Below are 13087 nucleotides of genomic sequence, written 5' to 3'. Positions count from 1 at the left end.
TGCCAGGAATGCCATTCCCTCACCCCCTTCCTTCTCCACCTTCATTCTGCTCATGCTTCAGGTCAATTGTCAATTTTGCCAGGGACAGACCAGGCTGGACCAAATCCTCCTAGCACTTGTTCTCATAGCCCAGTGTTCTCATTCACAGATCTTATGAAGGTTATATTTTTACATTTATGTTGTAGGTTTGTTGATTAATATCTGTCTGCCACTAGTTCCAATGCAATATGAAGACAGGGACCATGACTTGTATCCTTAGCACTTAGCACAGTGACTGGCACAGAGGCTGTGTTCAATAATTTTTGTAGAATGCTTGAATGAAATCAAATGTATTTAAAAAGGGGGAAGAATTTGGAGAGCTCAGCAGTCCACCAGAGATGTATAAAAGGGATGTTGAGGCGGAAGATGGCTGCGGCTGAGGCTGCGGACACTCAGCTGATGCTCAGAGTCGGTCTGATCGTGACCATCTTTCCACCGTAGAAAAGGACACAAATGGAGAAGTTCTGTGGGTGTGGTGCTATCCTTCCACAACAGCTCCTTTAAGGAAACTGCTGCTGAGAAAATGCTGCCTTACAGATGAAAACAAACTTCTCCACCCTTTCGTCTTTGGTCAGTACAGAAGAACATGGTTTTATATCACAACAATTGAAGTTCCAGATTCTTCAGTCTTGAAAAAGGTGACTCATTTTTCTATTGTTCTGACTGCCAAAGATTTTAACCCAGAGAAATATGCCGCCTTCACTAGGATATTGTGTAGAATATACCTGAAACACGGGAGCCCAGTTAAAATGATGGAGAGCTACATCACAGTTCTCACAAAAGGGATATGCCAGAGTGAAGAAAATGGCTCTTTCCTTAGCAAGGACTTGATGCCCGAAAAGCATACCTTGCAGGCTCCATCAAAGCCATTGTATCTCAGTTTGGAATGGAAACTGTTATCTTACACACAGCACTGATGCTAAAGAAAAGAATCATTGTCTATCACCCCAGAATAGAAGCCGTGCAGGAGTTCACCAGAACTCTGCCCACCTTGGTGTGGCATTGACAGGACTGGACCATACTTCATTCCTATTTGCACCTCAGAGCTGATGAGCTGGAAGCTCTGCAGATGTGCACAGGTTATATCGCTGGATTTGTAGACTTGGAGGTGAGCAATAGATCAGACCTCTATGATGTATTTGTGAATCTGGCAGAAAGTGAGATTATCATTGCTCCACTTGCAAAAGAAGCCATGACAATGGGCAAACTGCACAAAGAAATTGGTCATCTAATTGTTCAGTCTGCAGAAGATCCAGAGAAATCAGACAGCCAGGTTATCCAGAATATTTCCCTAAAAACAAGAGAAATCTTCTCCAGCCTGGCTCCTTTTTCAGAAGTTTCGGGTGAAGGAGAAAAGCATGTTCTCAACTTTGAGGCGCTAAAGCAAAGACGATTCCCACCAGCAACAGAAAACTTCCTTTACCATCTTAGCAGCAGCTGAACAAATGCTGAAAATCTGACTGTGTGACAATTTATCACTGATGACTGATATAGAGCTATTTTACCATGATTATCCATTAACTATGTAAAATACTGGAAATAACAAAGAAAATGTTATATTTTTAATGCTTTATTTGAAAGGTGAGGTTTAACCTGAAAGAGCACTGAAACATACATGTGAACACTTGTGATTTTCTATCTTGTTAGTTCATGCCTCCTATCAATGATGGACAAAGTGCTGTAACTACCATATACATTGTGAAATGGCCTGGTGTCTGGAGTAAGTGAAAGCAAGCTCTGTCAAGTTCTTAGGCAATTACAGCAAATCTGTAGCCTTCATTATTATTAAGTTCCAGTTTGTCTCACTGTGTTGCCACAAACTAATAGTTTATTTTCAGAAAGCTGCCTGAAATTTTGCTTTCTACTCTTATAGGAAAAACTTTAATTCCTCATGAGGAACTCTTACTTTCTGAGCCAAACTACTAAGTTTTCTGCAGAACTGTCTAGAAGATCATTCAAAAGACCCTGCAGTTGCACTTTTCTTGTAAAAGAAAAAAAAATTATTTCTTGGCCTTTGAACATTTTGCCTATATTATGAGGGTTTTGCATAAATTTTATACTTGAGTCGACAACTTTAATAATCCATATTTATATTGTTGCAGAGGTAAGCATTTAGCAAACTTAAGCCATTAGTACTCTCCACTTAACCCTGTTGCTAGCAATATTGTTTTGAACAAGTTGTCACTCTTTAGGATAGAGTAAAAAAAGCAGCCCATTTCGAATATAAATGTTTGTGTGACAGAAACAGCAACTCTGTGTACTTGGGAAGGGAATTTGAGAATTAACTTCTTGCAATGACCAGAACCACAGAATGTCTTCAAACAATTTCAGTAAAAGTAATTTGCCCACACAGGAAGAGAACCACTCCAGTTCAGTTATGTACCTTTTTCATAATTGGAGACCTAAAAATCACAAGCAGGGAGGCCTAAATTCTGAACTTTTTATTTTATTGTATGTATTCATATTAATTATGAAAGTTTATTTTACACTCAGTACTGTTGTCCTTAGAAATCATACTCAGAAAAATGTTTGCAAAAATATCTTGTCTTTATCCGATCTTTCATTTATTCTTGGTGTTAGATATTTGTAAAGTAAAAATCAAAAAGAGCCTTTTCCCTCCCTCCTTGGATGGGGGCAGGTGAGGATCTGAAATGAGATGATGTTTACTAAGGCAAACAATTAAAAATTAAATCTGCACTTTATGAAAATGAATACTAACATATTTTTTCTGCCTCATTTTTTGTATTACCATATTAGCTAATGAGCAAAGTTGTTGAAATTACAAATATGATACAGAAATAAAATGGAAATATTTTGATATTCAAAAAAAAAAAGAGATGTTGAAAGGACTTGGAATTGTGTGATGGGTAAGTTATAGAAGCAGAAGCCAATTCCCAGATTGAGAAATGGAAAGGAAGTGATGAAGTGAGGTCAACACGACAGGACAATCTTTGAGATATTTGTTTTTAGAAGAAAAGAAAAAGGACAGAATACCAGCAGGGTTGGATATACTACTTTTTGTTTTTAGGATGTGGGAGAACTGTGAGGAACAGCTAGACATAAGTACCCCACCAAGTATCACACTCCCGGAAATGGACCATCCAGGGTAAAAGCCACATGTACTGAGGAGCACCCAGCGTTCTTCCCCCTGTGCCGCGGCGCCCTGCTTGAGCATTCTGACATTCAGCAGCACTGACACCTGGAGCACTGGAGGAGAGAATGAAACAAATGAAAATACTGTAGAGAGACACTTTGAGATGAAAAGGAAGGACTGGAAGTATTTACGGTACATGACCTAGATCTGTCCACCAAGGTATAAAATGGAGTTATCTGCTTAGAGCACAGAAGGTGTGATTATGCGCACTGGGTGATTTGATTGGGAGTCTACAGTGAAGAGAAGCAAGTAACAAAAACAACCATGGACTTGGACCAGCATGGAGGATGGCATAATTAAAATAGAATAGGAAAAGTCAGGGAGGACATTAAAATTAGAGTAAATCTCTTGAAGAAATGGAAGAAAACATGAACAGCATAGGAGGGGCTGAGGCAGAAGAAAGCCTATTTGTCTAGAACAAGTTTTTATATGAAAGTGAAAGAAATAATTGGAGAAATGAGGTGAAGACAGGTTATAGAAGGCCTTGCCTAGCAAACTGAAGAGTTTTAATTTGTATAGCCTTAATGTAATAATCAGTATGACTAATTATATATACATCTCCTTTGCACTAAAAAGCTTGTTTTGATAATGTGAACAGTTACACTGACAAACACACCAAAAGTATAGGCAGGTGACAGGGATTCCACATAGTATTTCCTTTCTTCCTTTCCATAACTAGCCCTTACATGCTAGACTTTTCAAATGAGAGAGGGAAGCACAATTTTAGGTGCTTGATGTATTGCAGACTGACAATGGAACAAGCCACCCTATTCTGGTTCTCATAAAATGCACATAATTAGCCAAATTTTCCATTTAAGAGCTTTTTCTGGTTTTCTGCTTCAACTTCTGCCAAAATAGTATAACCCCTAACACAGTACTACCAGTCATTCAGCTTTTTGAGCCAAAGTTAACTTGTAAAATGTAGCCAATCTAAAATCACTTTGCCATTGCTACTACTATAGATAAATTATTCCATCGGTTCTGTCAATGCCTTTGGTTCCTCCTCTGTCAGTTTCTTACACTTCGCTATTTTACTGTTTATATTTTCCTAGCTATTTATTCCATCAGCTTATCATACAAAGTCATGTATTTTTTTCTCAAGGGTAAAGTATCTAGATATATCATGACCTTCAAGAAATACAAAATCTCTGTAGAGCATTTATTTCAAAGATTGTGTGTTTTGCTTATAAACAGTCTGACTTACTGATGTAATACCCTGTGATGTGAGGCTAGTAGATACTTAATAAATTGTTATTGTTTGTTTAATTTATTATATCTGAAAATGTAATATTAAAGTGCATTTTATATTAATAATTATACAGTTTTCCAGAATTTTTAAGTGTAAATAACAAATTCAAGATGGATAAGTGATGGATGTACATAAGTTAAGTGAATTTGTTGCTTGCTAAACTATCTTTGCAAATGAGTATTTTCTAAAAAGCATCAAGGTCTGAGTCTTGACATTGAGCTCATGGGTGATATTTCTTCCTAACACACTTAAAAATATTCCAAATGTTCCTCAGTGGGATGGTGTTTCTTAAACTCATTTGATGGGCATTTTCAAATGTACACAAAAGTAGAGAGAATAGTATGAGGAACCCCAATAAAACTATATCTCGGCTATGTTAAAAATACATATGCATATAAATCTAAGAGCAAGGAAATACTATGATTGTTCCTGCAAAGAAGCTCTTTAGGTATTATGTTAATTTCAAGAAGACCATTGGCAGACTGGAGCACACAATTGGGATTCTTCAGAGCTTACAACCAATTTTTTTCCTCCTTCATGTCCCAATGTACTTTGCATCATTCTGTCATGTCTAACACTGGAATTAAAAATATCACTCAATAAACATACTTTGGGTTGGATGCTATTCTAAATCCTGGAGATTCAAAGATATACTAATCCCTTCCCCCCAGAATTTCACAATCTGGTGATGGAGATAAATAAGGAAATTCATTATTACTATACAGTATGTTGGGTGGTGTAATAGAGAGACCCACAGCAAGCACAGTGGAAAACTAACCAATGTGTACATGCCCCACCAAATTGCAACTCCTGAGGCCAAGGGTCATATACTCCCCTGACACATGGCACTGAGTTTCTCCCATGGCATGGGTTCAGAACATATTGCTTAATTACATGTTGTTGAATTGAGGGCAACCAGGCTATAAGTGGTCTGGAAATCATGTTTTCTGGAAAAGACTTTAATTAGGCATGTTTCACTCAAAGGAGAAAAGACTAGACAGGACAAGTTAGTCTTCAACTATTTTGAGGATTATCACTTGGGGGAAGGAATAAGTTTATTCTGTAACATTCCAGAGGGCAGGAAATTCAGTCATCCTGCTTCTGACCTCCACAGTGTTACAGTGTGTTTCATGCAACACAACATTAACACTGCTGAACAAGGAAAAGGCATGGGTGAAGCTAACTGAAATAAAGTAAGTATTAGGGATAAGTTTGATTACAGTTTTTCTAGCTATGTTATTAACCTTTGTCATCCTAACATTCACATGTTGTGGTTCACTGATCACTCTCAGAACCTTATTAGAATTGTCAGCTACACTTACACATGTATTTTATTTCTTTAAATTTACAGATAATAGATACTGCTTTGGTCTGAATGTTTGTGTCTCCCTAAAATTCATACATTGAAATCCTAATGCCCAATGTTGTAGTATTAGGAGGTAGGTCCTTTTTGGGTGATTAGGTCATGATGATGGAATCCTAATGAATGGAAACTCTCATGAATGGGAATCTTATCAACAGACCTCACAAAGCTCCCTAGCCCCTTCCCATGTGAGGATACAATGGGAAATCTGCAACCCAGATGAGGGTCACCTGACCATGCTGGCACCCTGCTCTCAGACTCCCAGCCTCCTGAACTGTGAGAAACAAATTTCTGCTGTTTGTAAGCCACTCAGACTGTGATATTTTATTACAGCAACCTGTACAGACTAAATAAGAGTCCTTACCTGCAAATCAGAATTTTGTCCTTGAATATGCATTTCAAATTAACTAATCTTAATCATACCTCATGGAGCTAGTTGGTTAGTGAATTTCATCAACTTCCATTTTATGAAAACGAAGCCTTGAAGCCACCATTGGGCATATGAATTGAGAGCCAGGTATCCTCACCAGAGACCCCTGCAATCCTTTTGCTTCAAGTATCACATCGAGGGACACAAAAAAATGTCATAATAAATATGCCATCAGGATGGAAGAATATTTCCTTGTTACAAAAATAAGCTGTTTCCTATCTTCAGCAAGCATTTTTATCCATCTCTTCAGGTTAAGTGGAGGCCTGGTGGACCCTCAAAGACCTACCCCTGAAAGGCAGGACATTGCGTCCACTGTCAGCCAGACGCCAGGGCACTGCAGTCCAAGGCCTCTAGACAAAGCAGTACGTGCCGCATGTAAACTCACTCACTGTGCCGCAGACCCTGGTAACCCTGAAGGAACCACCATCAACAATATAACAGCATTAAGTCTACTTCCCCACTCCCAGCTGCATCTGTAAATGGAAAAGTCCTTACTTCCACAGCCCTCCAATCCCTGGGGATAACGCTTTCATTCGATTGCATCAGTACTGAACTCTTCAACAAAAGCATCAGTCACTGTCACATTTCTGGATGTAAAATTGCTGTGTGATGATCTTGTTGGTGGGATGAAGACTGAATCAAGAGACCACAGAACCCATTTCAGTGACCTAAACTCCATTCATTCTCCAGTATCCTAAGAGAAATTTCATGTGATTCTGTTCACCCGCTTAGGACCCAGCTAGATTGATACTGCTGTATAAAAATGGTAGGCTGCTGCTTTAATGCTCATACTTCTGATGTGTTTATAACCCCTGTTAGTGATAGATCATACAGAACAATAATCAGTTAAAATTACTGGTATATATATATATATATATATATATATATAGTAGGATCTCATAAAAAGTTACATAGGAAAGATTGAGTCCTCTAATTCTCTGAGTTTTGGAAAAGTAAACATCTATTATTTATGGTCCCTCAGAGAATGACATGAACACAAAAACTATCTGTGACTTTAAAAGCACCTTTCCCCCCCATCCAGCATGATCAGGCTTGTGGAGCTAGAAGTCAAGTTAGAGCTGTGACAGATGAGTTCAGGAAGTCGTTCCACCCATACCCAGTTCCAGCTAGCAGTAATAATGAGAAGAATGCACTAGGAAGAAAAGAATTGTTCCTATCTCTATTTATCTAACTTGCCTTCACAGAAAAAGCTTACAGTAAGCAGCTTCCCTTCCATAAATGCTTATCCTACTACAGTCATGCATACCCCAAACTCTGGTGGAAAAGGCCTAACATGCAATTTGTTCATTAACAACTAGACAGACACCATAGTTGTTTGGAGGGAGAAAAATCATTAGATTTTTTCTCTGGAAAAGTTCATTACTCCTTCTTTAAAAATTTATAACTGAACTAGTTAAAGAGGGATTTTCCTTATCCAGAGCTGTTCTTTAAACATTGGCCCTCATTTTACTGACCCTGAGAAGCAACATGCACTGAATTCAACCATTTATTCAACCAAGAAATATTTCTTGAGGAGCTGGCACCTTGCTAGATGCTGAGGATACAAAAATGAACAAGGTGGAGATGGCCTCAACCCTCAGAAACTAAAATCTAGCAGAATGAATAACTGAATCTCCATAGGCTATTCCTCTACCATCCACTTAGAATCATTTACAACTACTTTCTTATAGAAGGTGACCAAAAATAAAGCTTTGTTTAACCTTATTTTGGAACAAGTTTAGGTAAACATAAACAGAAAATACACCATCAAATATGAGTATTTCCTTATTAATATCTTTTAAAACCTTCAAAAGTATATATGAGGAATAAACATATTTCTTGCCTCTGGTGTGATGTTCATGGAGCTGAAGAATTGACTTTAAGGACTCGGCACTCTCGAACTCCTGGGGGCTCTGGAGGAAATCTTCAGCTTGGTCTATTTTAACAGCAAACTACAAGAGAAATACAGGAGAAAGACATTTGAAAAAATAAAAACCAATGTGCCACTTTTAGTGATTTGTAGATTTTTTTCATGAATCAATGGCCTAGCTGACAGTGTATGTATGTGTGTGTGGTGATATGTGTGTTTAAGGGTATACTAGCTTAGGGTGTTTGTGTGAGGGTGTATTACACTTGACCTTAGTCAAAAGGCTAAGAGGTGATGTCAAATCCCATTTCTTCTTTTTTTTTTACCTGCTAAAATTTTTTTATTAATGTATCATTGATCTACAGTCTTATAAAGATTTCACAAGAAAAACAATGTGGTTATTACACTCACCTTTATTATCGAGTCCCTGCCCCCATACTCCATTGCAGTCACTGTCCATCAGTGTAGTAGTATGTCACAGAGTCACTATTTGTCTTCTCCGAGCTACACTGTCTTCCCCGTGACCCCACATACACCATGTGCACCAACCATGATACCCCACAATCCCCTTCTCCCTCCCTCTACACCCACTCTCCTCCACCCCTCCCCTTTGGTAACCACTAGTCCCTTCTTGGAGTCTGTGAGTCAGCTGCTATTTTGTTCCTTCAGTTTTGCTTTGCTGTTATACTCCACAAATGAGGGAAATTTGTCTTTCTCTGCCTGACTTACTTCACTGAGCATAATACCCTCTAGCTCCATTCATGTTGTTGCAAATGGTAGGATTTGTTTCTTTCTTATGGCTGAATAGTATTCTATTTTGTATATGTACTGCATCTTCTTTATCCATTCATTTACTAATGGACACTTAGGTTGCTTCCGTATCTTGACTATTGTAAAAAGTGCTGTGATACACATAGGGGTGCATATGTCTTTTTTAAACTGGAATCCTGCATTCTTTGTGTAAATTCCTAGGAGTGGAATTTCCGGGTCAAATGGTATTTCTATTTTTAATTTTTTAAGAAACCTCCATACTGCTTTCCACAATGGTTGAACTAGTTTACATTCCCACCAGCAGTGTAGGAGGGCTCCCCTTTCTCCGCATCCTCGCCAGCATTTGTTGTTCCTAGTCTTTTCTACGTTGGCCATCCTAACTGGTGTAAAGTGATATCTCATTGTGGTTTTAATTTGCATTTCTCTGATGACTGATGATGTGGAGCATCTTTTCATGTGTCTGTTAGCCATCTGAATTTCTTCTTTGCAGAAGTGTCTGTTCATATACTCCGCCCATTTGTTAATAGGGTTGTTTGCTTTTTGGGTGTTGAGGCATTTGAGTTCTTCATGTATTTTTGTCTAATCCCATTTCTTATACAAAGGAAAAATATATATATTTGTACAGAGAGTAGTCTAAAAGATACAGACCAAAGGGTTACCTTTTTGAGAAGGTATGTGACTGGGGTTGGGTGAAGGGGTGTGAAATTTTTAGTTTTTAAACCTATAAGTTGTCATTTCATTTGACTTTTTATCAATGATGTTATGCATTACTTGTATAAATAAAATGAGATTAAATACAGACAAAAATGAAAAATGGGAAATTTCACCTCTTTTTCAAGAAAAAAAGAAGAGCAATTTGACACCCTAAATAGGAATATGACTGGTCTCTTTATGTGTTTCTTCATGAAGGAAGTAAGAAGGTAACATGCTTGAAGATATATTAAAAAATCTCAGGGGAATTATCTTAGAAACAAATCTTAGAAGAAAGCAAAACATGTTTGGTTATGCTAGTACAGTGTACATGTAGTAGTCAACAAACAGCCCTGAGATTCAAAGGCAATTATAGTTCACAAGAATATTTTAATCAACATATCCACCTTTGGATTATGCATGGAATAAACTCAAAAAGGCAAAGTATCAGTAAGAAAGACAAAAAAGCAGATCACAATGCTTGCCTTCTTTTTTAAGTTGCCTCCAAGCTTTAAACTTTGAATTTAATAATTTTAAATATTTTTCTGTAACTATTTGATTAACAGGAGGTATTAAAATAGCCACATAAAATTTAGCTATAAATGGCATGGAATGATGAGAGAGATACCAATGATCATGTCCTCTTTGGAAATGCAGATAAGGCCTCCAGCACTCTGCTAGAACAACATGATGGAACACTACCACTGTCACTTAGGGACAGTGTTCCTAAATAGCAGCATAGCATTTGATAAGAGAATAACCTATGTTATGGTTGCATCTGTGGGCCTGAAACCATCTTGTAATAATTGTCAACCAGGCAATAAGAAGTCATTCTATATTTTTAGAGAACTCCTGCTTGCACATAATTCATTAGGGGGATCATATCCACACATAATTTACATTTCTTAATTTATCCAATTTCTAATAACTGATTTTAAGGACATTCTTGGAAGAGAATCTTCAAAAGAAAAAAGAATAAATGAACTCTGGCAGGTGATTTGTTTTTTCTTTTAGAACATTACACAATGTTTTGGAGTCACTGTATTACTTACGTCTATATTTCCACTTACTATTTAAAATTTTTAAAAAACAAGCCAATAAACAATGCTTTAACTCAGGGAAGTTCTCCCTAAAGTTCTGTTAACTTTGGCATCATGGATATTTTCTTCTGCCTACTTTCTTCTTCTTTTTCTCTTTTTTATGGGATAGAAGTAGCAACAAGAGGACACTTTTCAACAATCCTGTTCTTACTCCACTCGTTTTTTTCTAATCAGTGATGAAAATTGCTTTGGCATACACAAGGGCAGGGAACATTATATAGGAGTTTACACCCCTCTTAGTATGAAGTGGTCCACAAAATTGGAGGCAGGATAATACAAGATACCATGTCTTTTCACTAAGAATCATAGGGCTGGGTTGAATTATGAGTATTTCCTTCTATTTCATGGAAGTAATATCTGGAAGTAATTTCTTGTCATAGAGAAAATCAGCTAACATTAATGCTACTGCTCAGTGAGAAACAAATATTGGGCCTAATGTTTCAAAAAGGATAATCTCCTGTGCTCAAATGAGCTGAATTTCAAGGGCAGTTGACACTTGCACTCCACTTATTAAGATGAATGATTCAGATGTATCTGTGATTTGACCCCTGTAGGTGTATTTTACCTGGTTTATTTCTTTTCAGGAAAGAAAATCGTGTGTGGAACTTTTTCCCAAGATGATCAGTAAAATGAATTGTGAGCAGTGAATTCTACAGTGTTTAAACTGTAGAAAACAAACCTTGAAAGTTACAATAAGGTTTTTGCTCCTTTTTACTTTTAAAAGAGTTTATGATGCATGAGATTGTCTATCCCAATTTTTAAGTTCTATTGCTAATCTTCTTTCCTTCATTATTTTGGATTTAAGTCCAGAAGTTTCAGTTTGGAAATGTCATATTTTTTCAAAGCTGGCACTTTATCATAGTGAAGCAGTGTTCTCACATCAAAATGAATGTACTGCCAGTTGACAGAGAAGTTAAAAGCAAAATTTCTAAAAACTGTCCAACACCAAACATAACACCTCTTTGGATAATGTTCTTTGAGTGTTACATATTGAAATTGGGAACCTCAAAAAGCTGCGCAATTCAAGAAAAAAATCATAGAGGGTAAACACTTTCTTAGAACCAGGACTTTTTTCTTCAGTTAAATTTTAATGAGTTTAAATAGTGGGATCTCAACTGTATGCCTTTACAGGAAGTATTCTCTCAAGTGCTGTGCTTATAAATCAAATACTGTATGGAATATTCTGTATTTGCCTTTGCATAAGCAGCAGAAGAAATTCTATCCTCCATCCTTTAGTCAACAAGAACACTTTAGACCAACATTTCCTAATAATCCTATAATCAGGGATAATTGTTTGATTTAGTAACTGTATTGCTACCTTCTAAAGAGGGAAAAAAATCATATTGATTTTTGGGTAAGAGTTCCCTTTTTTATTTAATATTTTACTTAATTTTAATTAGCTGTACTTAGTTTTTTTTAAAGGTCTCCATTAAAAATATTAACAACTTTGTTTTTTGACAATCAAACATTAAATTCAGATATCTTGGCTATCCTGCCATTTTTGCAATGTTGACTTTTTGAAAATAAAACATTTTTAGGAGTACTAATCATTTGATCTGATGTAGGAAAGGGAGAATTTTTTCTAAACACATACCTCCAAGGCATTTTCAAAAAATTCAGACGTCAGTCTGAGGAGCTCCCTTCTTCTTTCAAGCATGGAGACCAGGGCTGCCCATGCCTCACCCAAGGTGTGGGCCATGGCATCGTAGACTTGGCTCTGATCCTTGTTCTCTGCAGCTGTCTTGTCTGCTTCCTGCAGGAGTTCCCATACCTGGTCTTCCAAAGTCTAAATCCAGGAAGCAAAGGCATAAGGCAGAGTGTCACTCAATGTGAGAAGCTGAGATCCCATTATAAACACTCGGGTATTTGAAATGGATGTGGTCTAAGAAGGCCTAGAAGAGAACTGATAAACACAAACTGCTAAATAGGCAAGCCGATTAAGCAGGCTGGAGGGGGCAATGGAGATTGTGGTCAACTAGGGAGCAGGGCCAGGCTAAAGGCACTTACAGTTAAACATTGTACAAATAGTGTAGAAATTTATCAGATGTACACATTTACATTCCCAGAGGTATAGAATATTGAATTGATGCACATTTCAAAGGGAAAAAAGGAAAGAAAACTAAGTGGAACACAGCTGAAGAGAGTGATCAAGGAAAAAGAATTGTGAGAAATGAACCACAGAAGTTAGTTTATTCTAAATAATTCTAAATAATGAATGCTAATAGGCTTGTGAAGCTTAAGGTAAATGATGAAAATAAGTTCTAGAAACAATATTATAATATAAAAATTAGAATATCTATAACAAACAATACAGATTGAACAAAATATGGAAGATGAAGGGAACATGGCTTACATTATTGTCTTATTTGGGGGCAGGAGGATGAGCTCATAAATTCTGTTTCATTCTTAAAGTTGGTACCAAAA

At 37.1% G+C, this 13087-nt stretch overlaps 1 protein-coding gene and 1 pseudogene across 4 annotated transcripts in view; one reads left to right on the top strand and one right to left on the bottom strand.

Annotated features, from left to right (window-relative positions):
- CCDC141 (coiled-coil domain containing 141) overlaps positions 1–13087 on the bottom strand; it is a 176451-nt gene that overhangs the window by 119266 nt on the left and 44098 nt on the right. For all 4 annotated transcript variants that reach the window (XM_073218601.1, XM_037000310.2, XM_037000309.2 and 1 more), the window contains exons 3-4: positions 12258–12449; positions 8079–8187 (exon numbers count right to left, since the gene is read on the bottom strand). In XM_073218601.1, the coding sequence (XP_073074702.1) occupies positions 8079–8187; positions 12258–12449 (301 nt within the window). The remainder of the gene's footprint in view (positions 1–8078; positions 8188–12257; positions 12450–13087) is intronic.
- LOC108387226 (DENN domain-containing protein 10 pseudogene) lies at positions 406–3335 on the top strand (annotated as a pseudogene).

Source organism: Manis javanica, chromosome 12, assembly GCF_040802235.1.
Source record: "Manis javanica isolate MJ-LG chromosome 12, MJ_LKY, whole genome shotgun sequence".
NCBI classification, from domain to species: domain Eukaryota; kingdom Metazoa; phylum Chordata; class Mammalia; order Pholidota; family Manidae; genus Manis; species Manis javanica.
This window is presented reverse-complemented; position numbering and strand designations above follow the sequence as displayed.